This window comes from Rana temporaria, chromosome 12 (assembly GCF_905171775.1).
Source record: "Rana temporaria chromosome 12, aRanTem1.1, whole genome shotgun sequence".
NCBI classification, from domain to species: Eukaryota; Metazoa; Chordata; class Amphibia; order Anura; family Ranidae; genus Rana; species Rana temporaria.
Window position 1 is genome coordinate 37,487,790 of NC_053500.1, and position 18,184 is coordinate 37,505,973.

Consider the following 18,184-nt stretch of genomic DNA (forward strand, 5'->3'; position numbering starts at 1 on the left):
TGCCATGCCACCTCCTGGCTTGGAACTAGGCTGATCACATGTCCCGGATTGCCCGGGACAGTCCCGCATTTTGCAGGTCTGTCTGTCTGTTCTTTACTACAAAAGAAAATATGTCCCCGGATTTCATTTAAAAAATCTGCTCACCTTAGGCATGGTCCTAATGTTAAGGGCATTCTCTGCATTATGGAACACCACAAATGTGCGTTCTTTGCTGATATCTTTGCCACATAATATAATAGATACATTGAAACAAATCGACGGGCCCAGATTCAAGAAGCAATTGCGACCGTGTAACCATAGGTTACACGGCGCAATTGCTTACTTGCTCCGGTGTAACAAGAGTGCTCCTGATTCAGGAACCTCGTTACACCGACTGCAGCCTAAAATCTGAGCGGCATAAGGCTCTTATGCATCGCAGATTTTAGGCTGCCTTCTTGCGGGGGCCGCTAGGGGGCGCTCCCATTGTGTATCAGCGTGTAGTATGCAAATTGCATACTACCACTGATTCACAAACTTGCGCGGGCCCTGCGCAAGCCAGGTACGGAGTTTCCGTACGGCAACTTTAGCGCAAGGCTGCCCCTTCTAATAGTAGGGGCAGCCAATGCTAAAGTATAGCCGCCGCTCCCGCGACGTGAAATTTGAATGGACGCCATTCACGTTCACTTTGAAGCAAATGACTTCCTTGCGACGTCATTTGCCGCAATGCACGTCGGGAAAGTTCCCCGACGGAGCATGCGCTGTATGCTCGGCGCGGGAGCGCGCCTAATTTAAATGATTCCCGCCCCCGGCGGGATCATTTACATTGCGCGCGCTTACGCCGGGCAATTTTGCCGGCGCGCCCTCGCAATTTACGGAGCTACTGCTCTGTGAATCGAGGGCAGAGCAAAATATTTGCGGGGGCGCAGGGCAAAATCGTTGCCCTGCTCCCCCGCAAATAACACGCAAATGTACCTGAATCTGGGCCCTTGAGTTTAAAAGTCAATTCCACACTGCCATACCTAGGAATCAATCTTAGAATCAAGTAAGGCATGTGGAAGATGGTGGAGCTTTTAAGGAGGGAGGGATAAAATGAGGGCAGTGCATGGGGGGTTGCATGTAGAGATCAGAGCTGAAGAGGGGTGAAAGTGAGGTGTGGATAGGGGATGCAGAGGTAAGCAGCTGTGGAGGAAGCCTGAATTTTGCACTCTGTGTGTAATGCAACCCTGAACTTTGCACCTTGAGTGCTGTTCACCCCTAGACTCTGCTCTATGTAGCGATGCAGCGCACCCCTGAACTCTGAACGTAGAGCACCCGCGAACTCTGCACTCTGTGTGTAACACCCCCCAAGCTTTGCACTCTGTATGTAATGCACTCCTGGTATTTAATGCCCCTTTAAGACCCTAATTTTACCACACTCACTATTTGATGTGGTTCGAAGGGTGTGTGTGGGAGTCCCTGTATTTTCTTAGGGGGAAAAAAATCAAAAAATCGCTCATGCTGACACCCCTGTGTAGGCATGGTCCACTGTTGTCACTATACAAAGCAATATCCAGGCGATGTAAAGTGAGTGCATATATACAGAAAGTGGTTTAGAGAGCATTAAAGAACAGGGAAATAGGTGAAAAACTTATTTTATGATAAAACTAAAGAATTTAAATGTAACATTTAGAAATAAATATACAGATTAAAAGTAATTTATATCTTTATCAATCACTTACCAAGCCTCCAATCCATTAGGATCCTGCACAATTCTCTTAACACACTCTAAATCGTCATTCATATTACTATCCAGTAGGTCTAAATAGGGAGAAGAAAAAGAATGACGCAATATATTAACAATAGTGATAATAATCTTCATTAAAGTGGGGGTTCTGCGGGAATACGTTTATTTATTTTTTTCAGATGCTTCTGGCGCTCTTACCTTAATATTATAGCCGCCAGCATTCTGATTCACCCGCAACAGATTATTTATAAAAATTTTGGATGGACGCTTCCATCTTGCTTGTGGGCACTCTGAAGCCCACAAGCAAATCCTTCCGGGATGCAGTGAATGCTGATGTCCCAGCATTCACTGCTCTATCCCGCGCATGTGCAGTGTTGACGGCGAGCGACGCCGTCAACACTACACAGTTGCCATCACCTGTTTGCCATCACTTAAAATGGCGGAATTGTATCCGCCCTCGTCACATGACCGGCTGCAAGAGTCATGTGACGTAGGAAATCACACGAGAGTTTGTCTTTTCAGCTAAGGAATCTTCTCCTGGGCAGCGTCACACTGTGCTCCCAGGAGACATTGCAAACTCGCCCCAGAAATCAATGGGCCGATCGCAGCTAAAGCAAAACGCCCACTCCCGCGGGAGAAAACAAGGTATGGAATACATTTTAAAAAATTTGGACAGCGAACTTGAAATGTACACACTGATCCCCTGTGATTAAAGGGGTTGTAAAGACAAAAATATTTTCCTCTTAAATTAAAGTCTGACAGTAGCTGATAAAGTAAAAAGTAATGTTTTGCATTATAACTAGTTTGATACCTGTTGAAATCGAGCCGTTTTATTTACCTCCAGCATTCCTGAATCGTTATTCTCACTGACTTCCTGGTTTGCGGTGCGCATTCATTCTTGCTACATCACGGCCTAATGGGAACTACAGTTCCCATTAGGCTAATGCCTAGTACACATGATAGGATTTATCCGCGGATACGGTCCTCCGGACCGTTTCCGCGGATAAATCCTCTGAGGATTTTGATCCGATGGAGTGTACTCACCATCGGATCGAAATCCGCGCCGAATTCCCATCGCGATGACATGTCGCGCCGGCGCGACGCTGTCATATAAGGAATTCCACGCATGCGTCGAATCATTACGACGCATGCGAGGGATGGGTTCGGACGGATCGATCCGGTGAGTCTGTACAGACCACCGGATCGATCCGCTGGAGCCGATTCCAGCGGATAGATTTCTTAGCATGCTAAGGAATTTTTATCGGCTGGAAATCGGTCGGGCCGAAATATATCCGCGGATAAATATCCGCTGGATCGTACACGCCAGCGGATCTATCCGCTGAAACCGATCCGCGGATCAATTTCAGCGGATCGATCCTCTCGTGTGTACGGGGCCTTAGCCTCCATGCCTGTGAGGGATAAGAGAGCATCTTCACGCAGGGCTGTAGTAATAGGGAGGGGGTGATTACATTCTGCTTTCCACCATGCAAAACGGCTCAGATGCTGGTGGAAAGCAAGAAGAGGAGTGACAGGAAATGGCATTTTCAAACCTGGATTACTGTATTTTGGAGGTCAAAAGGAAAAATGAGGTAAGTGATATTTAAATGCTCTAGCTTACAGCAATCAATTGATCTAATAAAAAACAAACCTTAAGGCCGGGTACACACGAACAAACATGTACGGTGAAAGCGGTCCGTCGGACCGTTTTCACCGTACATGTCTGCCAGAGGGCTTCTGTACGATGGTTGTACACACCATCGTACAGAAGTCCGCGCGTAAACAATACGCGGGGCGTGTCCGCGTCGTCGCCGCGACGATGACGCGGAGACGTGGGCGGGCCTGCCATTTAAAGGCTTCCACGCATGCGTCGAAGTCATTCGACGCATGCGAGGGACGGCGGGCGCCTGGACATGTACGGTAGGTCTGTACTGACGACCGTACATGTCCGAGCGGGCAGGATTCCAGCGGACGGTTTTAAAACACGTCCAGGAATATTTGTCTGCTGGGAAAAGGCCCAGCGGGCAAATGTTTGCTGGAATTCGGCCCGCTCGCGCCCACACACGACCGAACATGTATGCTGAAACTGGCCTGCGGACCAGTTTCAGCATACATGTTTGGTCGTGTGTACGGGGCCTAAGGCCCCATACACACGAGAGGATTTATCCGCGGATACGGTCCAGCGGACCGTTTCCGCGGATAAATCCTCTCAAAGATTTCCGCAGATTTCTATGCGATGGAGTGTACACACCATCGCATTGAAATCCGCGCGGAAATCCTCTGGTGATGACGTGTCGCGCCGTGGCCGCGATTATGACGCGGCGACGGGCGCGACGCTGTCATATAAGGAATTCCACGCATGCGTCAAATCATTACGACGCGTGCGGGGAATCCCTTTGGACGGATGGATCCGGTGAGTCTGTACAGACGAGCGGATCCATCCGTTGGGATGGATTCCAGCAGATGGATTTGTTGTGCATGTCAGCAAATATCCGATCTGCTGGAATCCATCCCAGGGGAGATTTATCCGCGGAAAAAGATCCGCTGGCGTGTACACACCATAGGATCTATCCGCAGAAACCCATTTGCTGGGATTTATCTGCGGATGGATTCTATCGTGTGTATGGGGCCTTAGTGTTCCTTTAAGGTGGACTTTAATTTAGGGTGAACCTCCGCTTTAAGCTTAGCACATCATATATTTATTAAGCAATCTATGGACATATGAGAATTTTCAAACTTCAAGCACAAAACAACCACCCAGGGGCACTTCTCCTGGTGCCTAACTTGCAACCTATGGGCCACAGGAAGCCCTTCGGGGTTTGGTGATGTTTCTACTAACTACAAATAGTCTAAACCCAAGTTTTGCAATTTAGCCCAAAACTCTCTCACCCACGCCCAAAAATTTCTCTTGGAAAACTGGTGAACATAGCAGGTATTTGATTCAAATATTTTTTTCAATCTTTTATCATATTTGGACTAGGCTCCCTCTGTCCCAATGCTCCAAGCATCTTAATGGGCTGCTACTACAGTGGTTACATTTTTGGGCAGTAGCCCTATTCCAGTAGACCCATTATTTGCATTATATGTTCAGACTTATGGTCAAACTGGGCTACAATTTCATATCTACTATATAAGTACCCCATAAGCTTTCTCAAGGAAAGAATTAAACATGTAGGTGGGGTGTAGCGCAGTGTGGCAGCAATTATACACTCAGTCTTAGTGCAATGAATGAACTTGTATTGAAATAATACAGAGACAGTCCACACATAACCCAGTGGGAAGGCAGCCCAGCCGCAAACACTTACAGTTTAAAACAAAAACATGTAGAGAGAGCAGGATTCAGCTGAACTGACAGTGTCTGTAAAGAGGAGTGGAATGTGGCCTGACTATTTTGTGCCCAGAGAGTTTGGGAGTCCTACGCTTACCCTTCTCAACAGAACCCTTTCCCTGCCACTAGTTCTGTCCCTACCTGGCGGGGTACCTGTCCCTACTCTACCAACTTGCAAAATGTGTACCAAACCTAGGAGCCAGGGTCTTAAAAAGGCTCTGCCTGACCCAAGATGGCTTCTAAAGTCACATGGGGTGGAAGCATCCAATGGGATAGTTTCCCCAGTGACCCAGGAAACCATAGAAGAAGACTTCCTTTCCAACTGCAGTCCCGGTGTAGAAGATCACCACCTGCGGTAAACTGTACCTGCCTACAGTTAGATTCCCAAATGATCACTTTTGTATTCACCCAGAAATGAGCCAGCATAAAGAGTGGATATACAGTGCTCCTGTTTCTACTGTAAAGACCATATACTGTATATAAGCATATACTGTATGTTTATCCACTCTGAACATGCATATTTGCAGAATGATCCTTTGGCAGCTGGGCCCAGGGCTGATTTCAACTCATGGTCCAGCAGTTTTATTGGATTCATACATAATGCTTACCATACACAGATATTGGTGCTTTCTTTCTAACATGGATTTGTGAAACCATTCTGTAGGATTTAGAATGCAATGTTTGATTTTTTTTTCTATAAATTCTAGGCAGCTGTAAATTACTCTTGAAATGTTAGCATATAGATTTGAAACAATGCTACCAGGCACACCAAAAGTATTAGGACACCTGCCTTTACACACGCACATGAACTTTAATGGCATCCCAGTCTTAGTCTGTAGGGTTCAATATTGAGTTGGCAGTTATAACAGCTTCAACTGTTCTGGAAAGGTTGTCCATAATGTTTAGGAGTGTGTCTATGGGAATATTTCACCATTCTTCCAGAAGCGCATTTGTGAGGCCCGGCACTGATGTTCGACGAGAAGGTCTGGCTTGCAGTCTCCACTCTGATTCATCCCAAAGGTGTTCTACTCGCTCATCCACATTATATTGCCAAAAGAATTTGTCCCCCCTCCAAATCATTTGTTGGAGGGGGGATTATGGTGTGGGGTTGTTTTTCAGGGGTTGGGCTTGGCCCCTAAGTTGCAGTGAACTCTTAAGGCGTCAGCATACTGAGACATTTTGGACAATTTTATGCTCCCAACTAGGGATGTTCCGATACCGATACTAGTATCGGTATCGGTACCAATACTGAGCATTTCCCAAGTACTTGTACTCGGGGGGAAATGGTCTGATACTTCACCCGATACCTGGGCAGTCAGGTCGGGGTGGTGGGGGGAGGCACTAGTCTTCGCCGTGTTGTCTTCTCCCCCTCCTTGCCGCTCTCCCCCCTGTGCCGTTTTGTTCCCTCAGTGCCGTCTTGTTCCCCCCGTGCCGTCTTGTCCCCCCGTGCCGCTCTCCCCCCGTGCAGCGCTCCCCCCTTGCCGTCTTGTCCCCCCGTGCCGTCTTGTCCCCCCGTGCAGCGCTCCCCCCTTGCCGTCTTGTCCCCCCATGCCGTCTTGTCCCCCCGTGCCGCTCTCCCCACCGTGCAGCTCTCCCCCGTGCCATCTTGTTCCCCCATGCCGCTCTCCCCCGTGCAGCCTTGTTCTCCCGTGACGCTCTCCCCCATGCAGCTCTCCCCCCGTGCCATCTTGTTCCCCTGTGCCGCTCTCCCTTGTGCAGCTCTCCCCCCGTGCCATCTTGTTCCCCAGTGCCGCTCTCCTCCGTGCCGCTCCCCCCCCCCATGCCGTCTTGTCGCCCCTGTGCCACTCTCCCCCCTCAATCTGTCAGGATGGAGAGCGGAGGTAGGAGCCGCTAAACCCGGCTCCTACCTTTTCCAAATGGACAGAGTCAGTGATCACTGACTATTGGATATTGTGGGAATTTCAGAGACTCGGTTTAACAGCTCTCATGATTGACTGGTGGCAACCATTCAAGGGTATACCCTTTATCAAAGGTATTGAATTTATTCTTCTCCTCAGTCTTCATGAGGGGGCCTCGGTAACAAAAACTGCATTGTTTATCCTCATGACACATCACAGGAAGCACCTCCATGGTTACCAGAGGACAGAATTAAAATTAGACTTGGGAAACTTAACATTAATAAATCACCGGGACCATATGGCTTGCACCTGTGGGTACTTAGGGAACTCAGTCATGTAATTGCCAGACCATTGTTCCTCATTTTTACTGACAGTCTACTGACTAGACTGGTACCAACTGATTGAAGAAAAGCCAATGTAGCACCAATATTTAAAAAGGGCCCAAAATCAGCATGATTCAACAAACCAATCTATTAACCTTCTATGAGGAGGGGAGTTGCCATCTAGATAAAGGATGACCCGTAGACATGGTGTATCTGGATTTTTCAAAAGCATTTGACACAGTTTCCCATAAACATTTACTGTACAAAATAAGGTCCATTGGCATGGACCATAGGGTGAGTACATGGATTGAAAACTGGCTACAAGGGCAAGTTCAGAGGGTGGTGGTAAATGGGGAGTACTCGGAATGGTCAGGGGTGGGTAGTGGGATTCCTCAGGGTTCTGTACTGGGACCAATCCTATTTACTTTGTTCATAAACAACCTGGAGGATGGGATAAACAGCTCAATCTCTGTATTTGTGGACAATACTAAGCTAAGCAGGGCAATAACTTCTCTGCAGGATGTGGAAACCTTGCAAAAAGATCTGAACAAATTAATGGGGTGGGCAACTACATGGCAAATTAGGTTTAATGTAGAAAATGTTTAAATAATGCATTTGGGTGGCAAAAATATAAATGCAATCTATACACTAGGGGGGGGGCCTCTGGGAGAATCTAGGATGAAAAAGGACCTGGGGGTCCTAGTAGATGACAGGCTCAGCAATGGCATGCAAGGCCAAGCTGCTGCTAACAAAGCAAACAGAATATTGGCATGCATTAAAAAGGGGATCAACTCCAGAGATAAAACAATAATTCTTCTGCTCTACAAGACTCTGGTCCGGCTGCACCTAGAGTATGCTGTCCAGTTTTGGGTACCAGTCCTCAGGAAGGATGTACTGAAAATGGAGTGAGTACAAAGAAGGGCAACAAAGTTAATAAAGTATCTGGAGGATATTAGTTATGAGGAAAGGTTGCGAGCACTGAACTTATTCTCTCTGGAGGAGAACAGTTTGGGGATGACCCACTCCTGTTCTAACATGACTGCGCACCAGTGCACAAAGCAAGGTCAATAAAGACATGGATGAGCGAGTTTGGGGTGGAGGAACTTGACTGGCCTGCACAGAGTTCTGACCTCAACCTGATAGAACACCATTGGAATTAGACTGTGCCTAACCTCACAAATGTGCTTCTGGAAGAATAGTCAAACATTCCTAAACCTTGTGGACAGCCTTCCCAGAAGAGTTTCTGTAGGTACCTTTGGGCTACTTTCACACTGAGGCGCTATAGCGCTAAAAATAGCGCCTGCAAAGCGTCCTGAAAGAGCCTCTTCTTTCACTCCAGTGTGAAAGCCCGAACTGCCGGCAAAGCGACGCTGTATCAGCGCTTTGCCAGCGGTTTTAACCCTTTTTCGGCCGCTAGCGGGGGTTAAAAGCTCCGCCGGAATAGCACCACAAAAACTACGGTAAAGCGCCGCTAAAAATAGCGGCGCTTTACCGCTGACGCCTCCGTGTGAAAGTAGCCTCAGTCTTAATAAATGTATTAACTAATAATATATTCAGTCCAGTATGTTTTGTTGTCCAGACCCCTTTTTTCAGATGCACTCCTTACCTTTGCATGAAATTCCACACAGATTCTTGCGGCCAGGTGTTTTACCATCATCACACCAATAATAGGAGTTTATCTGCATTATGCCATACTCCGTGGGACTGTTGTGTAAGGATATGTCATAGCCACTAATGTGATGTGCCAAGCAAACATCTGCAAACAAAGAGCATACATGAAACATTGAAGGGAGAACATAAAGTATGAGCAAGATGTATGCAAATGTGTCCATATTACATTATTTAACCACTTTAATACCGGGCACTCCCCTTCCTGCCAAGGACAATTCTCAGCTTTTAGCACTGTCACACTTTGATTGACAATTGCGCGATCACTACACTGCATCCAAACTAAATTTTTATAATGTTTTCCCACACATTTTTGTGGTATTTGATCACCACTGGGGTTTTTATTTTTTTGCTAAACAAACTAAAAAGGACAACAATTTTAGTTTTTTAGTTCCTGTTATAAAATTGTGTTTTCTCCTTCACTGATGGGCACTGATGAGTTGGTACTGATAAGGTGGCACTGATGGGCACTGATGAGGAGGCACTAATATGTAGAATTGATGGGCACTGATATGCAGCACTGATGAGCACTGACAGGCAGCACTGATTGGCACTGATGGGTGGCACTGATGGGCACTAATAGATGGCACTGATAGGCAGCACTGATGGGCACTGACAGGTGGCCCTGATTGGCACTGATGGGTGGCACTGATGGGCACTAATAGATAGCATTGATGGGCACTAATAGATGGCACTGATAGGCAGCACTGATGAGGAGGTACTGAAGTCATTACTGATGGGCACTGATTGGCTTTACTGATGGACACTGATTGGTACTTTGGGCACTGACTGGCATTTGTATGGGCACTGACTGGCATCTGATGAGCACTGAGTGGCAGCTGTGGTAGGCACCTCTGATGGGGGCTGCACTGATAATCAATGCTCAGGACCCCCCCCCCCCTCTGCCCGGAGAGCTGCCAAGCGGCTCTCCCTGTCAGCACGAATCGAGGAAAGTCGATTACCAGCACTTACTGGTTCCCACTGATTGGTCACAACTGATCACGTGGTAAAGGGCCTACGTCGCCAAACGCCGCACACTGCATCAAATTGGTCTGCATGGCTGTCGTCCCAGAAGGAAGCCTCTTCTAAAGATGATCCACAAGAAAGCCTGCAAACAGTTTGCTGAAGACAAGCAGACTAAGGACATGGATTACTGGAACCATGTCCTGTGGTCTGATGAGACCAAGATAAACTTATTTGGTTCAGATGGTGTCAAGCGTGTGTGGCGGCAACCAGGTGAGGAGTACAAAGACAGGTGTGTCTTGCCTACAGTCAAGCATGGTGGTGGGAGTGTCATGGTCTGGGGCTGCATGAGTGCTGCCGACACTGAGGAGCTACAGTACATTGAGGGAACCATGAATGCCAACATGTACTGTGGCATACTGAAGCAGAGCACGGTCCCCTCCCTTCAGAGACTGGGCTACAGGGCAGTATTCTAACATAATGACCCCAAACACCTCCAAGACGACCACTGCCTTGCTAAAGAAGCTGAGAGTAAAGGTGATGGATTGGCCAAGCATTTCTCCAGACCTAAACCCTATTGAACATCTGTGGGACATCCTCAAACAGAAAGTGGAGGAGCGCAAGGTCTCTAATATCCACCAGCTCTGTGATGTCATCATGGAGGAGTGGAAGAGGACTTCAGTGGCAACCTGAGAAGCTCTGGTGAACTCCATGCCCAACGTGGAAAAAGAACAGCGTGAAAAACTCCAAGAACAAATAGAGCATGTTCTAAAAAAAATTGCCAATTTTTCTCGTTGAAAAAAATGCTCTGGAGCATACACAGGACCAGTTTTTCACGACCAATTTAAAAAACTGAATTTTTCTCGTCATGAAAAACAGTCGTATGTACGCGGCATTACAGCAAATTTTTTTTTTTTTTTTTGATTAAGATAAAGATTTTTACACAAGTAGCTAAAAGATGATCATTGTAAGCACCTCTGTCAGTGGTAAATGGGTTGTCTCAACCTAGTAACTGTTATGCCGCGTACACACAACCGTTTTTCGGGTTGTAAAAAATGACTTTTTTTTAATGTCATTAAAAACTATCATGTGTGGGCTTCAGAGCATTTTTTGGGTTCTGAAAAAGGGGACATTTTTTTTTCTAACATGCTCTCTTTTTTAACAACGTTTTTAACGTTGTCGCTTTTCGGGTTGTAAAATGGTCGTGTGTGGGCTTTAACAACGTGAAAAACCTGCGCATGCTCAGGAGGAAGTTATGAGACGGGAGCGCTCATTCTGGTAAAACTACCATTCGTAATGGAGTAAGCACATTCATCACGCTGTAACAGACAGAAAAGCGCAAATCGTCTCTTACTAACACAAAATCAGCAAAAGGGTGGCGCCATCCGAATGGAACTTCCCCTTTATAGTGCCATCGTACGTGTTGTACATCACCGCGCTTTGCTAGAGCATTTTTTTTCACGATCGTGTGTAGGCAAGGCTGTTTTAATGAGCGGGTTAAAGAAAACTTCGTTTTTTCTAGAGCCTGAAAAACGTAATTTTTTACAACCCGAAAAACGGTCATGTGTACGCGGCATTACATCTGCAGGACAGCATGTTCGTTTTAAAAACAGACTTACTGGCCAGATCAACAGGTAAAAATAGAAATAAAGAAAGCCTAAAAAATAAAACAAATGTATCCATCACAATTAAGATTTGGTAAGTTGCAATATAAAAACATGACTGCTTTCGGTTTAATACCTGGCTCTGATAGGCACTTCCGCACAGCCAACCAGCTGCCGTTATTAAGGTCCAGCCATCTGAATAGACCAGCGGCAGCTGGCAACAATAACATACATTCATGCAATGCATGAATGTATGTTATTTGCGAGAGCCAGTGGGGGCGGCGCATTTTAAGGAAAAAATAAATCTTAAAGGGCCCGTTTTTTTATTTTTTATTATTTATTTTTTGTGACTACAGGAGGGGAGGGGGCGGCGCCCGGGCGCCCCCTATGGACGGGCCGCCACTTCCCCTCCCCCCTCCTGCCGCTTCCCAGTCGTTTTACAGTTTACCAGAGCTGTCCGGTAAGCCCGGAACCGACTTGATGCAGCCGATGGCTAGAGAAGTGGCCTCTATGCCCTAGGAGGACCAGAGTGACCTCCGATGTCACTTATGGTTCTTCGGCTTAAAGACATGTGTCCACATTTTTTTTCCTTTTGCCTTTAAGTAAATGAGAGAACTGTTTTTTTTTTGTTTTTTTTTTTGTTTTTTTTTACCCCATGTCTCTCAATAAATTCCTTGTAATAGGAAAATAAGTAAAAAAACATAATGGGACAGTATTCAAAAAGTTAAATACTGTATTTATTGGTCTATAATACTCACTTTTTCACCATGCAAATCGGTTGCAAATAGTGTGTGTGTGTTATACGCCGATACTGCAATTTGGGTTGCCTCGGAGATAACGGGGAGGGGGGCGGGACGAGCGCCGTCAGATTACATACAGCGAGAATCTCCTGTTTACTCAGTGGCCTCTGTAATAGGAAGTCCCGTCTCCAGGAGGTGGGACTTTGCATTAAAGAGGCCGCCGAGTGAAAAGGAGATTCTCGCTGTATGTAATCTGACAGTGGTCATCCCGCCCCCCTCCATGAGATGGTCATTAATCAAGCTGCATTGATGGGCAATTGTGAGGCTACAGATGGGCATTGATTAAGCTGCATTGATGGGCAATTGTGAGGCTACAGATGGGCATTGATTAGGCTGCATTGATGGGCAATTGTGAGGCTGCAGATGGGCACTGATCAAAATGCATTGATGGGAAATTTTGAGGCTGCAGATGGGCATTGATCAGGCTGCATTGATGGGCACTGACCCTTATTTTGCTTCAAAGTTCTTTATTTAAAATGTTATTTTTTTCCTGAAACTTCCCTCCTAAAATGAAGGTGAGTGTTATACGCCTGTGCGTATTATATGCCGATAAATACGGTAAATATGAAAAAAAAAAAAGAAAAGGAAACCCCTCATCCCTCCGTGCTCATGCGCAGAAGCGAACACACAGGTAAGTCGCTCCGGCATATGTAAACGTGTTCAAACCACACATGTGAGGTATCGCTGCAATCTTTAGAGTAAGAGCAATACTTCTAGTGCAAGACCTGCTCTGTTACTCTAAACTGGTAACCTGCAAAAAAAAAAATATCATTTTATGCAGTTGTGTTTTGCTTTAACCACATGCTGACCAGGCCTTTTTAATTTTAAATTAATATTTTTTGCTAGAAAATTACTTAGAACCCCCCAAACATTATATTTTTTTTTAGCAGAGACCATATAGAATAAAATGACAGTTGTTACAATATTTTATGTCACACTGTATTTGAGCAGCAGTCTTTTGGGAAAAATTACACTTTAATGAATAAAAAACAAACAATAATATAATGTAAAATATGTTACGCGGAGTAAGTAGATACCTAACATGTCACGCTTTAAAATTGTGCATGCTCATGGAATAGCGACAAACTATGTTACTTAAAAATCGACATAGGCTACACTTTAAATATTTTTGTATCAAGCTGAAATGCTATATCTCCTCATTATTATAATTATAGAACACAAAATGCTATGGAAATCAAAATACGTGGAAAATGACTTACAGTCTCCCGCTGTATATTCCTTATAGCCAATTAGACCTGGAACATTCTGTAGCTGATCAATGAAAGTACAACGATCTATAGGCTCACTGCTGACCACCACAATGAGCAGGGAGAAAGCGATGATCTTCTGTAGAGCCATGATGAGGTCTGATTCAGTCTTGATTTCCGGGGAATATATAGAGTTACCATTGTGCAATACAAGGTGGAGTACATACAGGAATAATAGGTTGAACCATTTCCCGTAACAAGGAAGGTTTTTAATTGTCAATTTTGCAAAAGAACTAAAAACAGGTTTAGGTGTGACAGTTTTCTCCAAGGTCTTGGTTTACACTGAATGACATTTGGTTTGCCAAAGAAAAGGGCCTCATCCCCACAACTCTGGGCTGTGGTTTTGGGGGGTGTGGGTAGAGGGCTTATTGAAATCTGGAAGCCCCCAGATATATGCGAATGAGTTATGGGGTACATAGTACCCCTACCCATTTACCAAAAAAGTGTCAAAAAGTAATAAAAACACAAAGACAGTTTTTGACAATTCCTTTATTAAAAAATAAAAAAACTGTGTCTATCGTCAATTATGATGCCCGCCACACCGCTGGACCTGAGAAAGAAAAAAACAATAGTTCTGCCACCAACTAAGGCAAACCGCTGAAAGCCTGACGATGTCACCTGGTGGCACCGCTCCCTTGTGACGTCACTGACCTAGCATGCACTGGTCTGTGATGTCACAAAGGGGTGGTGCAACCAGGTGACATCAGCAGGTGGCTCCACCTCTTACCTATATAAGAACTGTCAAATAGCAAGCCAGGCATTCGGCGGTTAGCCTTAGTTGACAGCAGAGCATTTTTTTCCTTTTTGATCAACAATGGATCTACATCGAGGGACTGCCTCTGTGCTTTTATTACTTTTTGATATGGTTTTGGTGAATGGGTAGGGGGTACAGTACCCCCTACTCATTCACATAGGAGGGCGGGATCTCCCTTGTTAAAGGAACTTCCAGATTCCGATAAGCCCCCTGCCCGCAGACCCCCCCAACCTCAGCTCGGGGTTGTGGGGATAAGGCTCTTGTCCACATCAACATGGGGACAAGGTGCTTTGGGGCAAAGCCCCCCTGCCCCAAAGCACCCACCCCAATGTTGAGAGCATGTGGCCTGGTATGGTTCAGAGGGGGGACACTCGCTCAACCTCCCCCTTTTCATAGCCTGCCAGTCTGCATGCTCGGATAAGCGTCTGGTATGGATTCTGGGGGGACCCACCCTGTTATTTTTTTAAAAATCCATACCAGACCCAGAGGGCCTGGTATGGACTGGGGGGGATCCCACGTCGTTTTTGTCAGGAGTTATTCACTGCACCCTGATTGGGCAAAGTTCCAGAAAAGGCCTGGCCAGCGAGTGCTTAAAGCAAAGCACAACTGCATAAAGTTATATATATTATTTTTATCAAGCTGAAATTCTGTATCTCCTCATTATTATAATTATAGAACACAAATCGCTTTGGAAATCAAAATATGTGGAAAATGATATATTGTATATTCCTTATAGCCAATTAGACTTGGAACTTTCTCTAGCTTATCAATAAAAGTACAACGGTCTAAAGTCTTACTGCTGACAGCCCCAATGAACAGGGAGAAAGCAATGATCTTATGTAGAGCTATGATGAGGTCTGATTGAGCCTTGATTTCTGAGGAATATATTGAGTTGCTGTGTCGCTAGAGCACTGTAACACAGTCTTGATTGACCGTCATGGTTCCTTACTCAGAATAGTTCCCATTGTCCTCAAGGTGTGCAGTGCACCTGCACTGACGTGATGAGGTAAGCCATCGTTGATGTCACAAACGTCACTTCCGTGGTGTCGTAACCGTCATGTTTCGACCAATCACATCAAGGATCAAGGATGGGAGGGCTCAGATCTAGCTATTTATAAAGCTTATTCAAAAAGAAAACTTAATTGAAAACTGCATATTCTAAAATTACCACTAGATGGCACTCTCTCAATTTCTCAATTAAAGTGGATGTAAACCACTTTTTTTTTGTTTTTTTTTATGTCACAATGCAGGGAGGATCGGTGCTCACAGCTTACCCTCCGTCGCACCGATCATCCCAGACTGTCACTTGAGATGGATGTGTGCACAGAGAAATGACAGGGGGCCGTGAGCGCGCGCTGTTTTTACCATGAATGCGCTTTGTCTCTCTGTGCACGCTCTGGCCATGGGGGAGTGTAGTAGTGGGCAGGGAGTCTGCTGACATCATGACTCTGCCCACCAAGCGCCGATAACAGACCCACCCACTGAATCTGCTGTTTTTGGGGGCTTCTAACTGAAAAACGGGAGACATTTGACAGGTAAGGATACATGTAGGAGGCATCCACTTTAAAGTTAAACTAACAGGTCCATAATTACTTGATAAAGACTTTGTTCCCTTTTTAAATATAGGCACTAGGGATGAGCCGAACACCGCCCCGTTGAATTCGAACTTTCAAATTCAAAAGTGCTCATTTTAATGCCTAATATGCAAGTTATTGTCGTAAAAACGTCTTTAAGAACCCGGGTCTTGCCCCAGGAAACATGTATCAATGGAAAAAACGTTTTAAAAACAGTCGGTTTTTTTCAGGACTCCTGAAAAAACGACAGGTTTTAAAACTTTTTTTCCATTGATACATGTTCCCTCGGGCAAGACCCGGGTTCTCAAAGACGTTTTCACAGGCATACTATAGACACCCAGCAGGTACAATATTTAAAGGAATTTTTCATTTATTTTTATTTTTTCATCATTAAAATCACTGCTCCTGAATCTTTAGGTGCAAACTACAGAGCACACAGTCAGTACACACCAAGTAGCTTTAGGTGCAAACTACAGAGGACACAGGCAATAAACCACATAAGAATACTGCAGCTAGCACAATCACCTGCCTGCCAGTGAATTAGGAAGAACTGATCTAGCTAAACTATACAGTGTATAAATATATGTACAACACCTGGGATGTATATATATCCTCTACACACTGTAACATTAACTGACTAGCCTGCCTGCATGCCTGCCTGCTCTATCTACCTGCAAAAAATGACACTCTTTCTGTCCTCTCTTAACCGCAACACACTACACAAGGCCGACCTGCAGACGGCCTTTTATATATGTGGGGCGTGTACTAAACCCCCTGAGCCATAAGGCTATATGGCTCTCCGTTTTTTGCAAGCTGTGATTGGCCAAGCATGCGGGTCATAGTGCATGCTTGGCCAATCATCAGCCAGCGATGCCGCAGTGAATTATGGTCTGTGAAACATAACTCGAATTTGGCGCGAACGACCCGTTTTGTTCGTATTTCGACGAACGGTCGAACATACGATGTTCGAGTTGAACATGAGTTTGACTCGAATACGAAACTCATCCCTAATAGGCACCACATTGGCCCTGCGTGAATCCAGTGGTACTATTCCTGTCATTAATGAGTCCCTAAAACGTCCCTACTAACAAAACGGCGATCTGACTTGTTTACACAGGCAGACCGCTGTTTTGCCTCTCCCAGGAATGATGAGCGAGTCCTGGCAGACATTGCTGATTGGCTCCCACTGTGTCCAATAACAGCGGAAGCAGGTTGCCGCCAGACCCGTAAGAGCAGAATCACGTACCTTTACGTGATTCTACACACAGGAGCAATATGCACAGTAAATATATGTGGGGTGGTCAGTAAGAAGTTAAATTATTCACAGAAACTACTGTCCAACAATCCTTTTTAGCTGGCTGCACAGCATGGCCCAATATAGGAGGGTTCACTGAACAGGTGCCCTTAGCATTAAAATATTTGTTATAAAAAAACATGTTCTTATTGTGGAGAGGTGACCCCGTTTTCACTGTGTGTATTAGCATTTTCAGCCTTGGCTTTTGCAAAGACAGGCATGCTGATTGTACATCTGTGGGGCTGGGTTCATATTCACCCCAGGGATAGGGCTCAGAGCTCCCACTTGGAGACAGCTCCACCCAGGCGGACAGGAAGTCTGCCCGAGGAGTCAGGAGGACTCCGCCCTACCGAGACAAGGTCTGTGTATGAGTGTCAGGAGGGCACCCATGTTCTCTGGGACAGAGAGGGTGCAGCTGGCAGCATGAACATACCGCTCTGAGGAGCAATCCTAAGGCCTAGATGTAAGGCCTGAAGCAGCGGTGCTGCAAGTGAGTTTTTTTATCATTCCATATGCCATGCTGCATGTTCCTTATTCCACACTGCCTCTTGACATATGCCATGCTCAATGTCAACATTCCACACTGCCTTATTCCATATGCCATGCTTTACATTTCCCTACTCCACACCGCATCTTTTCGTATGCCATATTGTAAGTTGCCTATTCCACATCGCCTCATTCCATATGCCATGCTGTAAATTTCCCTACTCCACACCGCCTCTTTTCATATGCCATATTCAAAGTTGCCTATTCCACACATGCTCATTCCATATGCCATGCTGTACATTTCCCTACTCCACACTGCCTCTTTTCATATGCCATATTGAAAGTTGCCTATTCCACACCGTCTCATTCCATATGCCATGCTGTACATTTCCCTACTCCACACTGCCTCTTTTCATATGCCATATTGTAAGTTGCCTATTCCACATCGCCTCATTCCATATGCCATGCTGTAAATTTCCCTACTCCACACCGCCTCTTTTCGTATGCCATATTAAAAGTTGCCTATTCCACATTGCCTCATTCCATATGTCATGCTGTACATTT

At 45.6% G+C, this 18,184-nt stretch overlaps 1 protein-coding gene across 2 annotated transcripts in view; it reads right to left on the bottom strand.

The window, feature by feature from the left end:
- LOC120918251 (lysozyme C-1-like) overlaps positions 1-18,184 on the bottom strand; it is a 38,555-nt gene that overhangs the window by 2,197 nt on the left and 18,174 nt on the right. Inside the window, exons 1-3 of one of the 2 annotated variants that reach the window (XM_040329763.1) lie at positions 13,465-13,631; positions 8,816-8,965; positions 1,698-1,776 (exon numbers count right to left, since the gene is read on the bottom strand). In XM_040329763.1, the coding sequence (XP_040185697.1) occupies positions 1,698-1,776; positions 8,816-8,965; positions 13,465-13,603 (368 nt within the window). In that variant the 5' untranslated portion in view covers positions 13,604-13,631. Of the gene's footprint in view, positions 1-1,697; positions 1,777-8,815; positions 8,966-13,464; positions 13,632-18,184 lie in introns of those variants that run through there. The other variant, XM_040329764.1, reaches the window with a different exon arrangement.